The following is a 17,173-nucleotide window of genomic DNA, read 5'->3' on the forward strand; positions in this document are numbered from 1 at the left end:
TTTATATATCACAAATTCTCATTTAAGACGCTTAAATAACTAAATCACATGATAAGTTGCATAAAAAATACTACTTCCTCCTATTCATAATAACTCTTCCCTTTTCCTTTTTCATCTATTCATATAACTCTCCCCATTTCCTTTTTTAATAAAGTTTTATACTTATTTTAATCACCTCACCTCACAACAATACTCCACAATATCATACTTTATCTTATTTTAATCAACTCACCTCACAACAATACTTATTTTAATCACCTAAGCCCACATGGCCACAATAATACCCCACAATACATTATCTCTCTCCAATTATCTCACCTTACCACAATATTTTAACTTATTTAATTCAAACACCCTTAATTCTCGTGTCACCCTCCAAATCTCCAATAGGGAGAGTTATTCTGAATAGAAGGGAGTAAAAATTTTGTCTTTATTACTACCACTAGTTGGAAAGCCCGTGCAATGCACGAGGCTCCTATTAGAATTATCTGTAAAAATATATTTTTAAGTTAACCAAAAAGTCCAACTATTTTGAATCATTGATGAAAAAAAATTCATGGTTGGTATAGTTGATTGATGAATTATTAGTGCTTTTACCGTAAAAAAAACTGACATTCAATAGTACTTATAACATCAAGTGATTTAGTTATAATATGTACTTTGCTTTTTCATTGTCGCGGGCACAATTGGTTTTTAATTCAATAAAAAACGCTCTCTTTGTAAACATGGTGCAGCTCACCAAAATAATCCTTAATAACGGAGACAGACTTTTATGAGTCTTGTAAATTATTTTAACCTTCAACAACTACGTAAAACTGAATGATATTACGTAAAACAACAATTATCATAATTATATATAGTGTGTTCAAAGAAAATGTTAGATCTCTTAAACATAATTTTACCTAGATTATATATCTACAATTAAGAGTATTTGCTCCTTATAAACTTCTCGCAACATCAAATCCAAACTGAATTCTAACAAAATTATTGGTCTCTAAACAACAATCAAAAATACCTGTGATTCTATTGCATAGAATGCACGAGGCAACATCATTTATTAGTTTTATGACATCATTTAAAATCGTTGAGTTACCAAGTTAGTATTTTATGGCAACGCTGAAACGTTGGTTTACTTTACCATGGTCTGGTAATAGAAAACTATTAAATTTTTAACAAAAAGTCAAACCATACTGAAAATGAGAGCAAACAAAATTTCGGGAGATTATTTAGATGAGAAGTGATTAATCATCAGTTCGCCTCACAAAAACGCAACAAAAATGTTGGCATTTGGTATTGACTATATCAGTTGTATAACATTCACAGATATAATTGAGCTGTAGAGTTATTATTCTTATAATCTCACGTTTCATCGGTTTTTAACAGAAATAGCTATTTATAATTAAAACTACTTGTCCTTATAAGAGTCATACAAAATATATAATACGACACATAATTTGATAAATTTGTGAAAACTTCTTTGTAAATAATGTCCTTCGTTTGGCCTTGATACATTTGGTCTCTATCACGATGAGAACCTTAATATCTTGAATGACGTTATTCTTGACGCTTCTACGTAAAGGTGGTCATTACTAAAAACTGGTTTCATCACATAAATTCCAACATGATTAAGTGATTGTCCCCGACTCTTGTTTATTGTCTAGCGTAGCATAGCCTCAATGTATATTGTCTCCGCTTAAGAACGAAAGGAATATTTGTGTTCGAGGAAGTCATTCCTATATGCTCGGTTTAGTACCTTTTGCCAACTTTGGAACCCGTAATTATCTTCCTTTCTATTTCGAATTTCCCAAGGCGATTGATAATAAGACAATGTCTCTTTAGATAGACCTCTTACAGAGTTGATGTTCCTCAACAACAGAACCGACACATACCACACTTGGTAGAATATACCATTATGAGTTATGTTAAAAAATTCATCATGTATACTCCCTTCCCTTCTTAATGAACATCTTTCCCATTGCTTCTCAAGAGTCAAACGTCGTTTATAACTTTGACCAATAATATGTCAAATATCATGGTCAAACTAATGTATTGACGACTCTGCAAAAACAATACATAGGATCATTGCGAAGAGGATGACGTACATTTAGTGTGAAATTCCTAAAAGATAATGAATTGCTTCCAAAGTCTAACAGGACTAAAATACTCTACCAAGTCTCGAATAATAGGAAAAAAAGCGACTCCTAAAAACAAGGATGTCATACAGGCGAGGAGACAGGATGAAGGTAGGCTTTCTCATACCCATATTAATTAGAAAAATTATATGACTTTAGTTGTCACAAGTAAAAAATTTCAAAACCATAGATCAACTTGTGTAGATCTTGAATTAGTTTGTTCCATATAAATGTTATATTATCGCTTACTCTATAGTTTTCAAATATTTCTGATATTTTATTTACCCATGCCTAGCTAACACCCATGGTTGACATGACTTCAAATTTAGTTTGAACCTGAAACTTTATTTATATTCGCTGCATCCAAGACAAAAGATATATAATTGGATGGATAATTGTGATAGATTTTCCTTTTGATCAAATTTGTTTTTTCTTATTGTAGAGTTAAAAATTTTCTTATATGGAACGCTTATTTTGAACCAATTGTTTATTTATTCTATTTCTCATGATTATGATATATACGTACTTTGTGTTACAATGTCTCATTGCTAATATTAATTCTGAACCAATAGCTATTTATTTTATCAATCAAGTTTATAAAATTAAAAATGGAACATGAGATTAACTTTTAACAATAGGTTCAAAAGTAAGTAAACATGGGCAAAAAAAAATAGAAAAAGAAATTAATTTGATATTATGAAGGTCGAGAGATCATGAATTTAAAAATCTCATATTTAAACTCTATTTCGAAAAAAAATAAGCTTAAATTTATCTGACCAAAATTCATTTATCTTCTTTGTTGTAAGTATTTGGTGGATAAATTATTTACCAAAATAAGCGAAGCATGTGAGAAATAAGCTACATGTATTTTTTTTTTTTTAATACTTCAATTTATAATATTAAATATGGAGTACTTACTATGTCCTTTTATGCCATATTATAAAAAAAAACTATCTTTCCGGTTAGTTTAAAAAGCAGTTTTTATTTAATCGGTTAACTGATCGGCTCCGAATTTTCAGTTATCTTTTAAGCTTGTTTTTTAGGTTTCAGATAACTTTTATAATGAAATATGAGATATAGTACATGAATAATGTGTATGACATTAATATACCATATAATTAGTTACATAGTGTATTTTGAGTATTTAGCACCTACTAATGCGTGAGTCTAGAATCGATCATTGATTCATCATATGAATAACACTATGAGTTGTTCCATTGTTACACAAAAGCTTTGAGTTGTTTAAACCCTCAAATTCTACTTCAGTTTTTCTCGGTTTCATTCCTCCATCTAATGATCTCCACATTCTTATAGAAAGTAAATTAGTTAAACAAAAATAGTAACATATATAGATTAGTGAAATGTTTTATGTATTGATAACTTGAATGTATATGGAGGCATTTATGTTTATGATTTCTATACACACACTCCAATGATTATTTAGTGATTACATTTTTGATAAAATCGTAACTCATATTTCGTGTAACATTACACTACATCATCTTAACATAACACTTTAATAAAATAAATTCATCTTTTATCCGCCAGCTTCTTGAATTTTGATGCGAGAATACAAAATAAAAATGTATGAGACCGTAAGTGGGGAAAATAAATACGATAACTTGAACTATTATTATGAATTTCAATTATCTGTTTGATAATTTTATATTTATATTAGGATAATTTTATTAAAATATATTTGATCTACTTATATTGGGATAATTTTATTAAAAGTTGTTTTAAATACTAAGAAATCTACTTTTATTAGGATAATTTTATTTATTTAATTTTTTTCGAAATCTACTTTTGTTAGGATTTCTAAAAAAGTTGGACTCTCTAAAATCGCTCGAACTCTAAAATCGCTCAAAAAGTTTCTGCTTTATATATGTGTATTGATTGATTGACCTCTCTTAAGATCTAAAATAGAGATTCCGTCTTAAACAAAAGACTAACTATTCATATATGGACCGACTAGCTACCTTACCTTGTTTCTGTTGGCCCACACGACGATCTTAAATTCCTAACCCACCATCATCCCAAATAACACACTGTTGACTATCACCATCTCCAAACTTCAAGCCTCGCAATTCCTTCTCAATTATTTCGGTACTAATTCACGCTGCTCATTTTTTTTTCTGTGTGTTTGTGTGCTTTCCTTGTCTGTTGTTAATTCATAACGACGCAGTTTTTTTTTTAATTATTAACAGTAATTATTATGAATATTTATTTGACTATTAAGTGGGAGTTTTCGGATTGACTTGGGATGAAATAGTTTTATCAGAAATTCGGTATGACATTGAGGATGAATACATATTGCTGGGTTCTAATTCTACGCTACAGTGGCAGCCTTCTTTTATTTTAGTTGATCACAATGTTTATACTAATACTCCCTCCGTCTCCTTCATTTGTTTACTTTTTTTTTTTTTTTTACTCCCTCCCATTCACAATAAACCTCCCATTTCATTTTGGCACAAATATTAAGAAAACACAATACCCCACCATATAATTAAATTTGAACCACACAAATACACTATCCCACCATACAATTAAATTTGGACCACACAAACACTTACCAAAAAAAGAAATAGGGAGGTTATTGTGAATAGACGGAAAAGGAAATAGGGAGGTTTATTTTGAATGGGAGGGAGTAATATTTATTTTAGTTTTAAGCGGGACTTGACGAATTGTGTTCGATACAATTGGGATTAACATTTTTTATACTCATACGCTTGGTCGAAGTAGCAGCAGATTATGTAATTCTGTAGTGAATCAAGTGATCCTTTCCTAATTATATGGTTCATCTAGGGTGCGTGTGATTATGTATACTCTAATTCTTTGATTGAGTTGCACCTAAGGGATGAGCAGTTACACCACCTACTTTCATTTGTTACATAGGGCTCTCTCGTGGATTAAGGGTACTATTATGGGCTATGGGGTAATGGATCCCAAAGCGATCTAAACTTTAGTTTTTGTAATGGAATAAGTTGTTCAATAAGATAGTAGTAAGACTGAGAAGCGCAACTTAGTCTAACCGGAGCTAATATTATTCCGTTGGGTGGGCTCTAACATGCCAACTGTTAGTCTACTGGATACAATTAAGATGGAGAATGGAAAAAAAAATGATGCTTGTGATTTGTGAATGTAAAATAGGGAGTGGTGAAGCAAAGGATGAAGGGGTGGTTGAGGAATTACCCTTGGGGCGGTGGGTACCTATTAACTTTTTTAGAGGGTAGTTATTTGTCTATCTTCATATCCTTCCTCTATTCTCCACTATCACCGCTACCTCCTCCTTTCCTTTGTATTTTTCCTCCATTACCCCCTCACAATTACCCCCAATCCACGCATGCCCTACTTCTGTATTGAGAAGTTTTTGCTTGCTATTACCCTATTGTAGTTTGAATGTAATGCGCCGTCTGTGTTATCCTATGATTATATGCTTCTACCCTACCTTTATTTTGCTTGATTATACAAGTGATATGCATTGATCTTGTCGACCCATTGAATGAAACATAGACTTGTGAGAGTAACTATGTTTGTGGTGTAATTCGACTAGTGACATGTCGCAAACTCGCAATTGCTTGTACTGAGTTAATTTTATTTTGAGCAGTGTATGAGTTAAGTTTTCCGAGTATTACAATCTAAGATGAAGAGTTAATTTCATTACATTATAAGTTTTACACCTTTACACATGCTATATGTCCGTGTGATTGTGAATTGTGGCATTGTCTTACTAAGTTTAAGAACAAGAAAATTATATGCGCTACTAAATGGATTTTAGAAGATGGGGGTGGTGTTACTTGGCTTTTGATGATTTCTTCTTCAGGTGTTTGTCATAGAAGTTGGCCGTTGCTTTGTTTGTTATTGTAGATATGTTAGTTCAAAAGTCATTAAGTTGAGTCACTTGAGTGTATAGTAGCTATGTTGTATAGGCTTTTGTGACGAATGTACTACTTTTTTTTTGGATGGTTGCATTATAAACTGTGTGTTGACTATTGTTCCCAAATTTTGATTCCTATTTTTTTTTAAGAAAAATATCCATATATCTTTTTCTCTCTCCTTCAAGGCTTCAACTGCTAACATTGCTGTTCATTTTCTTCTTCTCATAGGTGCGTATATAGAGAAATGAGGATTGTGGGGTTAACAGGTGGGATTTCTTCTGGGAAAAGTACCGTCTCCAATCTTTTTAAAGCCCACTCCATTCCTGTTGTCGATGCCGACCTTGTTGCTCGGGTACTCCACCCTCTTCCTTTCTCCCATCTCCCCTTTCTCCTCAATTTTATATTTTTATATTTCAGATATGTTTATTAGTTGCATCTCTGAGACTCTGATCTAGGTATATCTGTAGTGACTAGTGAGTACTTCAGAATATTAGTACTGTTTATGAAAATTCACATAGGAAACATAAAAGTTTGAACTTGAAGGATTATTTTGTTATGGTACTATGATTTTCTGTTGAAGTGGTTTTTCTTGGCAATTATAATCAAGGGCTCTTGGTAAAGAAGAATGATTTTGCCCAATAAAGATTGACCTTACATTAAAAGTCAGTTCTTAATGATGCATGCAGATTGGCCCCAGTTGAGTAACTTATTAGGTTTTAACTCAACTGTAATGTCTTACTGTATCTTTTTTGCTGAGGCATGGTACTGGAATCAGTTTAACTTTGGTTGAAAAGCAACACTGATCAGGTTTTTTAGTATCCCTGTAGTCTAGAATTTGCCTCTCACATATATAGCGAATCTTAGTCATGGGATTTGCCCTTATATCATATGCACGGTACCACGATCTGGAAAATGTGGAGGGTAATAAACTTTGTTATGTACATGGCCTATCCAGTCCAGTATGCTGCAGTAACAAGATTTATCATAGTCTCTGATGTCCAAAAATGTTCTACCATCTGGCAATGTGGTTAGTTTTAAGAAGCCTCATCTAGGGCAGCTGGTGGGCATGGGCCAAGCTAGATAGAGACGAGACTGTTATAATGTTAAATTTACTCCTGTCCGCCTACTCATTTATTACACTACCCACCTCCACGTCCCCATGTCCTCCGCACTTAGGGCAAGTGTGAGACGGGTATCTATTTTTCTCACCTATTGATTTTGGTGCCCACTTTTGGCTTTTGTTAAGTTTGCTTGGATTCTGGTTTTCATTTTATCTGATGAGACTGTTGACCTCAATGAACCGCATACACCTCGTGTATTGTGTACATTATTTGTCTCATGAGTTTTATCAAAGTATATGAATCAAATGCTCTATTAAGTTCATTTTGTGTGCCTGTATTATATATTATGTATTATGAATTCTTATTGAGACGTACTACAAATAAGGCAACCCTAATGTGATGTGGTAGCAACCTTGACCTGAAGTAAAGCAGAAACCTGCTGTTTCAGAAACCTGTTGCTTCATAACTATGTTACTCAGACTCGTTTAGAAGTATCCGATATGGGTCTGTGTTTAAATGTCGGACTCGGCTACTTTTATGAAAAATCCGCTTGGCTTATAATGAAGAGTCTAAATGTCATACACATGCCCAAGTGTCGAGTGTCAGACACAGGTACACGAGGGAATTTGAAGAGTCGGACTATCATTAACCTGTCACATAGATTGATGAGTTGACATCGTTATGTGAAAGACAATGCTTTTTCAAGCTTCTCCTCTTTAGAGTATTTTTGACCATTTCGTTGTATGTTGACTATCATCCTTGAGAAAAAATCGTGAGTGCTATACTGCTGTAGGTGCAGTGTTTATCTGTATTTCCTACCCTCAATACTTCAATAGTAATCCACATAATTGCTTATTAGACTTGATAATTTCTTAAGTTTTTAATATATCTAAAAAGCTTGTGATGTTTTTTTAATGTGTTTTTTGTTTCATGTTTCTTTTTTCCAGGATGCATTGAAGAAAGGCACAGCAGGATGGAAAAAGGTTGTGAAGGCATTTGGGGATGACATTTTACAGCCTGACGGAGAAGTTGATAGACCGAAGTTGGGGAGAAATGTTTTCTCTGATCCAGAAAAGCGCCAGCTACTAAATAGGTCGGGAATTTTTTCTACAGCGTCAAAATAAAAGGTCTTTTCATTGAGATGCTTGCCATTCTGCTTGTACTGTGAAGATCGTGTTCGTAATTCTGTCTCTTCAAATGCTACACATTGCCAAAGTTTAAGTTTACTCTTCATCCTCCTCAGAAGCCCCAAACACTTTCGCCCTTGCATTTTTATTTGTAGTCTACCTTGCTTGTTGCTATATTGTTTATAGCTCCTGTCCTTATATCATCAATAGATGATTGATCTGCTCCCATCCCCAAAACAACAATTACAATTTTCCTGCCTTCGGGCATGGGACCTCATAATTTTTATATTTTTTGGTTTTAGCACAGATTGTATCTTTGAGCGTGCCTGCTACTATTTTGAACAATCAAATTATTTGTTAATTTTTGGTTTGGTATGCTTCAGGTTATTGGCACCACATATTTCTTCTGGCATTTTCAAGGAGATTGTGAAGCTGTGGTTGAAGGGGCACAAGGTTATTGTTCTTGACATCCCACTGTTATTTGAGGCCAAAATGGACAAATGGACCAAGCCCAATATAGTTGTATGGGTTGATAGTGAAACTCAACTAAAGAGATTGGTTGCTAGAGATAGAATAACTGAGGACGAAGCTCATAACAAAATTAATGCTCAGATGTCCTTAGATTCCAAACGAAGTAGAGCAGACATTGTCATTGATAACACTGGATCACTTGAGGATTTGAATGAACAATTCCAGAATGTGCTGCGCGTAGTTGCCCGACCTTTAACCTGGAGTGAGTTCATGCTTTCTAGACAAGGAGTCTTCTCTGCTATTGCTTTCGTTGTTCTAGGTGTCCTTATGGCCAAAAGAGTATATAAATGTGACGGCTTGTAGTCTTTTGTTCTTTGGCCCCATTGTTCTTTTGTTCGGAAATAGTGTGCAATTCGAATGCTGTGTATTTTTCTTAAATATAGCAAAGTTTCAACTCAGTAGTTGGTGAAGGCTTTCTTCTCTGCTCCCTTGAGTGGACAAAAGTGAACTATGTTTATTTTATGCAAGCAGAATCGTGTTTCAATGAGAACTACTTATTAGATTTCGCGTATTTGTCTTTTCTGTGGTTTTTCTTTTTAATAATTATCATTTCCTGGTTTTCATCATCTTTTCTGTGGTTATTTGGGTTTTCGGAGTAAAGGAGCCATGGTTCTCCATGTGAACTGCCTGTTAAGCTGCCTGGAAGAGCTAGCTCATTCTCCATTGCAATGGCTAGCTAGTGCTGGCGTGCTGCTATGGAAGTATGGAAACAACTAGGTCGTTTTACCTCCTATCTTAAGTGAAAAGGTAGAACTAGTGGGGTATTTTGGGGATGCATTTTCAATGTTTCTTTTCATTTCCTGGTGTTCTGCAAGGCTATTCCCCTTGGTTAAACTTGGGCTTTTTGTTCAACTATTGGACCCATAGGAGTAGAGTGAGAGGAATTGCTTATGTACTTGAGTTTGGTTTGTGCACTCAGATGATTTTAAGGTTTCAAGTTGATGATTAATTTTGCTTGATGAAAAGTTCTGAAACAAATTAGTGTGTTCATTTTCGAGAGACTAGGGTCTATAATAGTCATATACGGAGTACCTTCGCTGGAGTACCTTCGTTTGTACCACTACAGCACTACCCTTGACATCAATTTTAGATGCTTACATTGAAGGATGTGGTGATGATAGAATCAATGTTTTCAACTTTCTTTTTCATGAGCTTTCATTACAGTTAAGCTATGTTGATGTCAGATGCGATTTCGGGAAACATCAAGCTCCAGCAACAACTGAGTGCTAAACTGTCAGGTAACCTATCTGACTGACATACAAGGCTGAAATATGCTGCGTACCATAAACCATACTAATTCTTAAGCACATATGTTGAATTTCTTCGTCGTGCAATTTGTGTCAGGACAAATGGACAATCTCTTGCGGAGTACTTTGGATGTGAATCAGTGAATTTGATTGAATTCTAGCATAGTAATTGGCAGCGGAGAAGAAAGAAACTGGAGTATTCAAGGTAGCGCTTCATTTCTCAGCTGATTGATTACTCTCCCTATTTTAAATGATTTTACTGTAGGACCTTCTCATCATAAATATTAATTTATTGCTTGCATGATAATTTGGATTTCTTTACAAATTGTATGATAGTTCAGCTATTCAGTTGATGAATATGATGTTCACTATCAAAGAAGAGTTTGTCTTCTCTTGGCTGCTTTTGATAGTTGTCTTATTTTGTAAAGTTATGCACTAGAACTTATCATAAGTTGCGTAGTTAGTGCAGGAACTTCTAAGGTGGGATGCAATATACTACTATTAATTATGGCTGCATGCGTGCATCTACGTAGAAACTGACCATTGTTTTAATTATATTAGCGTTGTGGTGGCATATCTGATTTCCATCAACAGCCACCACATAAAAACGACGAAAAAATATTAATCAGTGCCTCTGAGGCACCTGCACCTGGCTAGAAGTCGGGTTTGTACGCAATCTAACCCATATACCGGAAATACACAAAGATTGTTTCCAGGTGACCATAGCGATCGAGAATTGCATTAGTCAACTAGTACTTCACACACTATAAGACAATTTAGTGAATCATTTTGATTTATTCTATTGTAGTCCAAATTTTGTAGCCATCAAGCTATGACTGCGAGAAGCATTGAACTTTTTTGTGGTGGGATATGAGTTGATAATTGACTCATATTAGCACCCAAAAATGGCTTATTCATGCATTTTGTCTTTTAGTATGCTGTATGCCTAACCCTTTGTTATCCCAAATAAAATGTTATCTTTGAAAAGATTTGAGTGGTGTATTCAGACGTAGCCACCACCTGGATCTGCAAATATGTTGCGGTTTTTGTTGACAGACCAGAAAAACTCTTTTCTATTGCAATATTACATTATTACTTGTTGCTTCTGCTTGCTATTAGCCTATATCTACTTGTCATGTATTAGTGTAATTTTCAGAATGAAATCATGTTAGTTTAATGCGTCTTTTTTTGTGGAAGATGATTTGTACAATCCACTAACATTCTTCCTCATAAGATTAGGTAGAACTATTCTGTGATGAGATCTCGCACTCTCAAATTGATGTTTTGGCTCCCTCGTTCGTTAGTTGAACCTTTGGGAGCGGTTCTCCCCATGGATGGATTGTAAAAATTAGTTCTGGCATAATATCACCTGGCCTTTTCTTGTATCTTCTGGCATAATTCCAGCCATAGTCAAATCAATAGGTTGTGAAAATTAATATCATAGAACTGTTAGCAAAGTTCTCTTCTTTCCCGTGAAGCCGTGAAGGACTCCGAAGATTCGATTTTTGAATCAGTACTTTTCACAAAATTGCTCTTTTCTTTTTTGGTTGTGAATTATGATTGACTAATAGAAATAACTAGTTAAAATTAGTAGTCAGTTACTCATAAGACCAAGGGTAGTATCAGTACATCTTTTAAAATAAGGGTAAAGCCTATATTGCTCCGACTCGACTCGGTAAGAAGTATCGACATGGGTGTGTGTTCAAGTGTCGGATTCGGCTATTTTATGGAAAAAAGCTCATGTTTTTGGTCTAAAATGAAATGTCCGAGTGTTTTACCCATTAACACAGTCAAGGTAATACTGAAGAGTTCGAGCAACGTAGGTCATAGGGTAAAGCTGTCAACAAAAGTGACCAATTTTCCAGTATTTGGCACTTTGATTGAATTGGCTAATCAATCCTTTAGGACTAATGCTGGGGTTTTCTCTTTTCTGAGTAACAGATGTGAGGTTTGGATTGTTTCAACTTTCAAGTAGTCTTTTGTCTCAGCCTCTAATCCTGAAATCCTTTCCAGCTAAGTAATTACTGACTGTAAAGTGCTATACTTGTTTGCTTAACCTTAGAAAAAGTGACTTTGCTACAAAGGAGAAAAATAAAAATAATTGGTTGTCCTGTCTAAATCTAATAATGTCAAATACTTTATTAATAGCCTTCAAAGACTTTACTGCCTAAGGTGGTTTTTCTCCACTTTTCATCTTTTTCAACTTGCTTTAAATTTCTTGGTGTTTGATTTTTTAAATTTATTTTACTCCCCTACACAATCATCATTTCTGTAATACTTTTATAGTCTTTATAATATCTAACTAATACTCCCTCCGTCCCAATCATTTGTTTATTTTTTATATTCTTTGTAAGGGGTATTTTAATCAAAGGTAAACAAATGATTAGGATGGAGGAAGTAATATATTAGTAAAGTAGGGCAGAATAATGCGAGAAATGCTTCTTACTGCTGTACTTGAGTAGCTATATACGAAGTACAATGGTAAATGGATTAGAAATCACGGCTCGTCTGCACACATTTTTCTAGGTTTTACCATGTCACAGAAACTCTGTGTGTTTCTCGATCCAAAATTATTTTCAACCGGAGTTTTTTTTTTCTTTTTTTTTTTTTTCAAATAAGTTACAATGGTGGCACAGTATAATGGAAATGGGGATTCGAATTTGTGACCTATCATTCATTTCAAAGCTCCTTAGTTTTCGAAGCTTAGTGTCATAGGTCTTGTGGTTTTTGGAGGTGGAAAGTAGTTCGATTTCCATTTTGAGAATGGCAACTATTATTATCCTCATCTGACTTCACTATGATAATTACTTGGAAGATTTTAGTTTAAATGAAGTCATACTGTACTATTCTTTTGCTTTAGAGAGCATGGTGGAATTAATAAAATGTGTTAGTCAGTTGAATTAGTCTTCTTTATAGATCAGTGTGGTGATAAACACTTAAAGGTGTGTGGAAGTTACTTTGAGTTTGGTGAAATAGATACTTTAACTTTTGCCAGAAACATCAATATTTTTTGTCAAAAACATCTGAGATAATAAAGCTTGTTCCTTGATCGACATGTTAGTATATCTTATAGGAGTCAGATATTACCCCATTTCAACAGTTTCTCTTTAAAAAAAGAGTAGCTTAAGTTGATTTTTATCGACTATGGACTTAGAGAGGCTGCACATATACGACCTCCAATACCCTCAATTTGCAGGAGCTATTGAGAGTTGAGACCGTGGTTTTGCATTTGGAAGAGTTGAGACCATAAAGCACCAAGTTATTAACACAAATATGAAATAAATATAGCAATTTCATATGAGTTTTTGTGCATCTTATTGCTGGTGGTTTTGCATTTGGAAGATTTGATTGTAACTTTGAAGTGTTATTGTGTCAGGCTGTCATTAGTGAACCCATTGAAGCGCATATTATTGTGGCATGTCGGGTAATGTTGCATTATGGGTCAGCCTAGTTTGTACTGTTTTTGTACTAATATTTTTCAACCCACGTGCTTATGCTTCCCTTCACGCATGAGCCCATTCATAACTGGTACTAGCAATACATTTCCCAAGTTTCCTACCTTTTATAACATCTTATATTGAAATTTGAAATGTGATGCTTTTCTTAATCTGTATCAGTTTTTTGTGTCCATAATATATGCCTTGTTTCACATAAACTATTATTATAAATGTAACATAATTCGTCTACTTTATTGAGCCTTGTAATCTGTAATGAATGTTACAAAGACCCTACGAATGGAGTTGCTTATAGTCCCTTCTTCATATTCGAATACTGCGTTGTAGCTAACTGTTCAAGAAGTTTTGGAGCTTTCGTCTTACCATCACGATTTTCTGATTAGTGATAGAAGTGTGGGTGCTTCCTATTAAAGATCGCCATGCTTCGTTTGACCTCGAGTATTATCTTAGAATACCTCAAACAAGACTGTGACAGAGGAAGATACTCCTAAGGGCATCCTCCGAGTAAATACATGATACGACTAATACTTTTAACTCGTGTACTCGTTTTTTTGGCCTATTAAACTCAAATCTTACTGTTTTCTCTCAAATTTTTAGGGTTCCACCCTGTGTTACCCCGACTCTCCGACATGGGGATCATGTCTGACACGTCGGAAATGGCTATTTTGTGCGAAGCTTTCAATTTTTTGGTCTAAAGTGATGTGTCGAAGTGTCGGTATTGGGTCGGATACGCGACACGGCAGCTAAGTGAAGTGTCAGAATAACAGGTTCCACCACTAACTTCAGAATTATTACCATAAGAAAAGTAACTAACCTACACATGTGACTAGTTGTATTTTCTATAGCATGAATGTTAATTTTTGAAAAAAACCAGGACATACTTTAATCAACTCCAAAGTAACATAGGACTGCGGACCCCTTTTACAATCCTATTTCCAAAAAGTTGACAATAAAATTTCCCACTAGTCTTGTGTTTGCTTAGCCCATCTCCTGTCTTTTTCTGCTTTGTTGCTCCTACTTTTCATTCCCTTAACCTCTACTTATTTCAGTCTTTTAATGTACATGTGCATTCACTAATCTCTCCTGCATTAACCATATTCTCTGCTAATCCTGCACAGCATTTCTTCACCCTCTTTCAACTCCTGCAATATGGCTGCACCACCTGATAACCATCCTGGCTCTTTACAATACCAGGTATTTGCACTCAATTCTCATGGCTCCAAACTTTTAAATATGCTTTCTTATCTTCCTTTGTCGTGTTTTGGGTAAGACGGTCCTATGATAGTACGTACGTAATAAATTTGTAGGACTTCGAAGTGATTTAGTAACTTGTGTAATAATATGTAATCTTTCTTAACAGACATGGACCTTAAGAGTCCCAATTCACTGTGAAGGTTGCAAGAAGAAAGTGAAGAAAATCCTGCAGAAGATTGATGGTAACTGTCTACTTCCCTTGTTATCTCCTTTTTAGTTTCTTCTTTCATATCTGATGTTCAGTCTTGCTTGTGTTGCACATGACACGTCTTAAAATTACTCCGTATTATTTTATTTCCTGATTTTATGCATGTGTAGCGAGTATTTTATAGTAGAAGTACGCAGCCTTAACTCTATTAAAAACACGAGAGGCGATATCTTTTTTTGATAAAAGTCTGTTGGTTCACGTCTTCACGACGCAAGAAGCATTAGGGAGTTTAGTGAGTCATTTCACTTCGGAGGGTCCTCAATATTTCAAAATTCTGCAGGTGTTTATATGACAACAATTGATGCTCAGCAGCATAAGGTTATAGTTACTGGCAACATAGATGCAAAGACCCTTCTGAAGAGACTGTCGAAATCTGGTAAACCAGCCGAACTATGGCCAGACTTTTCTGATAGGAAAGAGAAGCTACAGGACTTGCCAGCGATCAAGGATAAGGAAAGCGAGGGTCCAAAAACAGAGAAGATAGACAATCAAGAAAATGTGAAGTCTGCTGACGGAAGCACACAGAACAGTTCAACTGATAAATCTGGTGCCCCGGAAAATGATCCTAATGTTCCTTTACTCGATGGTGGAAAGCCACCAGAGTTAGGAAACGGCAACCAAGTTGAGGTAAATAACAGTGAAGGTAGTACTGATGGCAAAAAGAAGAAAAAGAAAAACAAGGGACAAGGACATGAACAGGGACAGGCGCAGGATGGTAATCCTGCAATCAATGACAACTCGGTGCCACCACCACCATCAATGACAGCACCACCACCGGCAGCTGAGCCTGGGCCCACACCCGTGCTTACAGAAGCACCCGCTGGTGCACCTGGACCTGGGCCCACACCTGTGATTACAGAAGCACCCGTGATTACAGAAGCACCTGCTGGTGCACCTGGACCAACAGTAGAATTACCATCAATGCCTGCTGCAGGAACACATGAACCTGTACCAACATCAGTCCCACTTCCTGCAATGCCTCCGATGGACCCAAGCAGACCCATGGAAGCAGTCAATCTTGGGCCGCCAAATCATCAGGGTATGCCATATGAGCCATGTCGTGGGCCTATGAATAATTTTGGGCCTATGGATAATTTTGGGCCTATAAATCAGCCAAGTTACCCATATCCACGGCCCATTCCCCCACCACCACAGTTAGGGGTCAGTTACAGTATGGCACAACCCAGCACTAGTAGCTCATATTATGCACCGCCATACTATGCCTATGCATATCCACCACATCCCATGATGCATGGTCCACCACCACCTCCACCGTCCTATCCTATCAGCGAGTCTTACTATGATGATCATCATTATAATGAAGATACCAGTCAGTGTCGTCTGATGTAGCATCACTTTGGTCGGTCCTTCAGAATTTGGTGTGTACTTACGCAAGAATATCCCTACTGTAATAGGCAATGTTAGGTAAGACGGTTTTACATATACAAACAAGTGACGCACCAAAGTGATGATTATGTGTAAAAAAAAAAAGTATATTCTTAAATTTAATGTTTATAAAGTTTATATGTACTTATTGATTAGTTAGTAGTTTAGGTTAGTAAGGTATAACTGAGAAGGATATTCAGTTGTGGTTAGAAAAGTTGGTATATGCCAAGTTGGTAGACTACATGATACACTCAGCATTTGACTTTTTCCTATTTTCAGACGTGTATCCTCCTTATTCTGATGTGTAAAGAAATGAAGTAGCTTTGTTTTTCTTACATGTTTCATTGCACTTCTCTACTTTCACTTCTACTTTTATGCCTTTATGGTTGAGAATTGCCATGTATTGCTCTGTTTGGTTTCCACAACAATTTGCGTTTGCGGCTTTTGTTTGCTCGAGATTCCAAAGTTGTTGAGATGAATGAAACTGAAATTTAACTAAAGAAGTGATCCTTATATTGTGTAAAATCGTTGTATGGTGTAACCACTTATAAAGTGATTATTTAGGATAAAAAATGATCAGTTTATATGACAAAGGTGACGACTTTAAATTTTGATTAGAAGAACCTTTTTTAAAAGCGGTCACTTTTTTATATAATATGCTCATTATTTATCGTTAAATGATCACTTTTTACTTGTCGCACCGTACAACGGTCGCACATAATAACTACTCCCTCCATTCAACTCCACTCTACCACTTTCCTTTTTCACGTTTGCCAACACATGTTTTACGCACTAAATATCGTTAGCTACGTATTTGCAAAAATTATAAAAGTTAGATATTTTTAACGTAAAGACGAATCAAACAAGATCTCGCATGAATAAATTTTCACTTAC

At 35.3% G+C, this 17,173-nt stretch overlaps 2 protein-coding genes across 3 annotated transcripts; both read left to right on the forward strand.

Annotated features, from left to right (window-relative positions):
* The first annotated feature begins 4,109 nt into the window (after positions 1–4,109).
* On the forward strand, positions 4,110–9,234 carry LOC141602967 (dephospho-CoA kinase-like). The gene is made up of 4 exons (XM_074422868.1): positions 4,110–4,238; positions 6,239–6,362; positions 8,019–8,164; positions 8,582–9,234. The coding sequence occupies exons 2-4, from the start codon at positions 6,255–6,257 to the stop codon at positions 9,030–9,032; spliced, it is 705 nt and encodes a 234-aa protein (XP_074278969.1). The 5' UTR covers positions 4,110–4,238; positions 6,239–6,254; the 3' UTR covers positions 9,033–9,234.
* Positions 9,235–10,090: 856 nt separating this feature from the next.
* Positions 10,091–16,622, forward strand: LOC141602941 (uncharacterized). 2 transcript variants are annotated; one of them, XM_074422867.1, is made up of 4 exons: positions 10,091–10,181; positions 14,550–14,625; positions 14,792–14,867; positions 15,174–16,622. In XM_074422867.1, exons 2-4 carry the CDS (start codon positions 14,581–14,583, stop codon positions 16,241–16,243), a joined length of 1,191 nt encoding a protein of 396 aa, XP_074278968.1. In that variant the 5' UTR covers positions 10,091–10,181; positions 14,550–14,580; the 3' UTR covers positions 16,244–16,622. The 2 variants fall into 2 exon arrangements, with proteins under 2 accessions (XP_074278968.1, XP_074278967.1); XM_074422866.1 differs by lacking the exon at positions 10,091–10,181 and having other exon boundaries at positions 14,479–14,625.
* Positions 16,623–17,173: the final 551 nt, after the last annotated feature.

This window comes from Silene latifolia, chromosome 1 (genome assembly GCF_048544455.1).
Source record: "Silene latifolia isolate original U9 population chromosome 1, ASM4854445v1, whole genome shotgun sequence".
Taxonomy (NCBI): domain Eukaryota; kingdom Viridiplantae; phylum Streptophyta; class Magnoliopsida; order Caryophyllales; family Caryophyllaceae; genus Silene; species Silene latifolia.